The 3,362-nt window shown below is 48.9% G+C and overlaps 1 protein-coding gene across 1 annotated transcript in view; it reads right to left on the bottom strand.

Annotated features, from left to right (window-relative positions):
• Window positions 1-1,902: 1,902 nt before the first annotated feature.
• DACT3 (dishevelled-binding antagonist of beta-catenin 3) overlaps window positions 1,903-3,362 on the bottom strand; it is an 8,927-nt gene continuing 7,467 nt past the window's right edge. Inside the window, exon 5 of the mRNA XM_004693965.2 lies at window positions 1,903-3,359. Within this exon, the coding sequence (XP_004694022.1) occupies window positions 2,974-3,359 (386 nt within the window). The 3' untranslated portion in view covers window positions 1,903-2,973. The remainder of the gene's footprint in view (window positions 3,360-3,362) is intronic.

Consider the following 3,362-nt stretch of genomic DNA (forward strand, 5'->3'; position numbering starts at 1 on the left):
TATGTATGCATGCATGAGTAAATCTTTCCAAAGGGAAAAAAAAATGCACTTCCCTTGAACAGCATGGAGCCACTTACTCCAGGTTTTTAATCAGATATCTCATGTCTGATTTTAATTGGTCTGAATCCCCAGTGTGGAGCCCTCTGTGGATCTAGATGGCCAAGTCTGAGGGACTTGAGCATCCAGGGATTTCAGTACCCCCATGACCTGATACCAATCCCTGGCAGATACCCAGGGACTGACTGTGCCTCAAATTTTGGGGAGTCAAAAATCGTATTAAGATTTTTCACCACTAGGGGGTAGACACCCCTCATACTACCCCTCACCCCCACCCCCCGAGGATCAACTGTATTTCAACTGTATATATTTATACACACACAGGGCACACGTCTGTTCCACGCTATTTCCCCAGGACCCGACTAGGTGATGGAGACATAGGAAAACACAGTGGTCATGGTTCTCAGAGCTCAAGGAGACAAAGAGGTGGACCAAAGCAGGAATTAACACCAGTTCTTCAGACTGTGGAGTCAGGTGGGTGCTGGATCTGAGTCCTGGCTCCGTCAGGCTGTGTAACCAAGGGAAGTAATGGCCCCTCTCTGAGGCTCTATTTACTCACCCATGACATTAGGACAATTACTGGGTTTACCCAATAGAAAAACAGGCGAAGGATGAGAACAGGCAATTCACAGAATAGATACAAGTAGGCCGATTAGCAAAATGAAAATGATTAATAGCATCTGTTGTTCAGGCAAGGGGTGGAAAGATGGACACTTCAAAAATTGCTGCTGGAAATATCAGCTGAGGAGACTTAGTGGAAGTGTGGCCGTGCTCACTGAGTGTTTTTAAACGAGCATGCTATGACCAAGCAGTTCTATTACGAGGAGCAGATCTTATGGAAACACATATACAGTGAGGCAAGCACAGGACATTACTATAACAAGGCCCATAACAGCAGACTGAAGAGCTGACCAGAAAAAGCTAGATTATAGGAATCCTCACAGTGGATTACAGCGATGAACAATATAGTGATAGGAAAGTATGTCATCCAAATTTAGAGGAAATGGGCAGGTTCCTAGATAAATACTACTTAGTAAAACTGACACAGGAAGAAACTGAAAAGCTAAGTAGTACTGTAATTATTAAAGAAATGAAATTGTTAATTAAAAACCTTCCCCTAAAGAACTCTCCTGGCACAGATGACTTAACTACAGAAACAAAAATTGATCAACAATGCATACATGTAGCTGAATTTATGTAAATGTATAGCTTTACATATAGAGTGTCACTATAAGTATAGGCACATACATACTATAGTGCCATGGACATGTACAAACACACAAAAACATGAAAGGATCATGATGATGACTTCTGAGAGGGGACTTAGGGACTTTTTTTTTTTAAGATTTATTTATGCATGTAGAACTGGGGTACAGGCCAGAGGTGCAGGTGCAGTGAGAGGATTCACCAAAGACAGAGTGGGGAGCAGAACAGAGAGAGGGGGTCAGGAGAGGTCTGCCCCGCCATGTGGTCACCTCCAGGACAGGGATCGAGCTCATGCTGAAGTGGCTTTAGCACCTTAGTGCTGTGCTTTAGCCAGTTGTGCCACCAGGGAGGGCTTTTGTTTTCTTTTTAATGAAGCAATATTCAATGACCATTGAAACTTTCCTACATGGGCCCTTCCTGGTGGTGCAACGGGTTAAAGCACAGCCCTGTGAAGCTATCAGCAGCTGCTTCAACATGAGTTCGATCCCAGGCCAGGGAGGTGACCCACATGGTGTGGCAAACCTCTCCTGTCCCGCCTACTCCTCCCCTCAGTAGTGTATTTCAGTCAACCTGCCTGTTCTGCTCCCCACTCTGTCTCTGGTGAATCCTCTCACACCTCTACACCTCTGGCCTGTACCCCAGTTATGTATGCATAAATAAATAAATCTTTAAAAAAAAAAGAAAGAAATGTCACCACAGGTCAGAGTCATTAAATAGCTACTAGCAGGAAAATGATACTGAGGCCATCCTGGAAACTGCCATCTAGTTCTGGACACTGCTATATCCAAAGCAATCAGTAGTTGCTCAAGAAAGCTTGAGCCAAAGCAAGCGTTTTCCCCATTTTACTACAGGAGGAGAATCTGCCACATGTGTAACATTGTGCATTTATTTACAAAGAGGTTAGAGAAACACACAGAATCTGGCTCCCCTGTGCACCAGGGAGTCATCATCGTCATAATAAATACACTAATTTTAAAAAAGAAAAGACTGGATTGGAATAGCTGAGGGTCATCGTGGGCTCCTCCCAAACTCTCGCTCATAGGAGGAGCCATGAGATGGAAGCCATCTTCCTTCCCCTCTTTGACCTCCTAATCCTCTGTAATTGTCCAAGGTCAGAGGTGAAAGAGTCTTTTCTGGTGTTATCAACTCCTACTTAACCCTCAAAACCCCAAAGTCAGGGCTCCTTCCCTTCCCAGGGCACTCCGCAGGCACCATCTGGGTCAGACAGAGTCTCCAACCTGGGTGCCAAAGGGATATCCTAGGGGTCTAGGGATGTGTAGGGGGGCACTTTGTGAATGGGGGGGCATATCTGGGCACCGACAGGAGGAATCAGAGACCTCGGTGAGAGAGGTGAAAGGGAACAGTCTAAGTGTCTAAACTAAAATGGGGAAATTCGAACTGAATTACCCCTTCTGCATACCATAGTACACCCATAATACAGATGAGGAAAGTGAGGCCCAGAGAAAGGGAATTTTCTTGCCCAACGGCTGCAGAGCCAGCAGCTGAACTGGGCCAAACAGGGCTTCTCCCCCATTCCTCCCCGTGGTGGAGGGGAGCCTTTTCAACCAAGACTATGGGGAAAGGGAAAGTGCAGAAAGGTCTTTGGAAACAGAGAAAATGGTGGTCTTTGGAAGGGAGGTGTGGAGGGCCAGTGACTGGGAGAGTGGTGGTGCAGAGGCCATGAAGGGGGAGCCCAGGCAAACCCCCAACTCACACTGTAGTCATGACCTTGAGAGAACCCGAACGGAAACGCAAGATCTTTTTCTTGAGCGCGTGAGAAGCTTTGATCTTCACAAAGACTTTCGCGGGGCCCGCGGGGGCCCCTCCACCTGCACTGCCCGCCGGCCCGGAGGCCGCCGTGGCCGCCACCAGCTGCTGGGGCCACACCAGGCCTCCGCTGCCGTCGGAGTCGCTGGATGCGGAGCTGAAGGCGGGCGACTCTCCCTCGCTGGCGCTCGACTCACTCTCCCCGTAGCCGCCCGCGACGCCGCCCGCGGGGCCCCGGCGTCCGAGAGGCCCCAGGCGCCCAGTCGAGCACTCGGAGTCGCTGCCTGCGCAGCCGTAGAGCAGCCGGCGCTGAGGGGCTGACGGGGACGGGC

This window comes from Condylura cristata, unplaced genomic scaffold (genome assembly GCF_000260355.1).
Source record: "Condylura cristata isolate star-nosed mole 26May11 unplaced genomic scaffold, ConCri1.0 scaffold00041, whole genome shotgun sequence".
In the NCBI taxonomy this organism is placed as follows: Eukaryota; Metazoa; Chordata; class Mammalia; order Eulipotyphla; family Talpidae; genus Condylura; species Condylura cristata.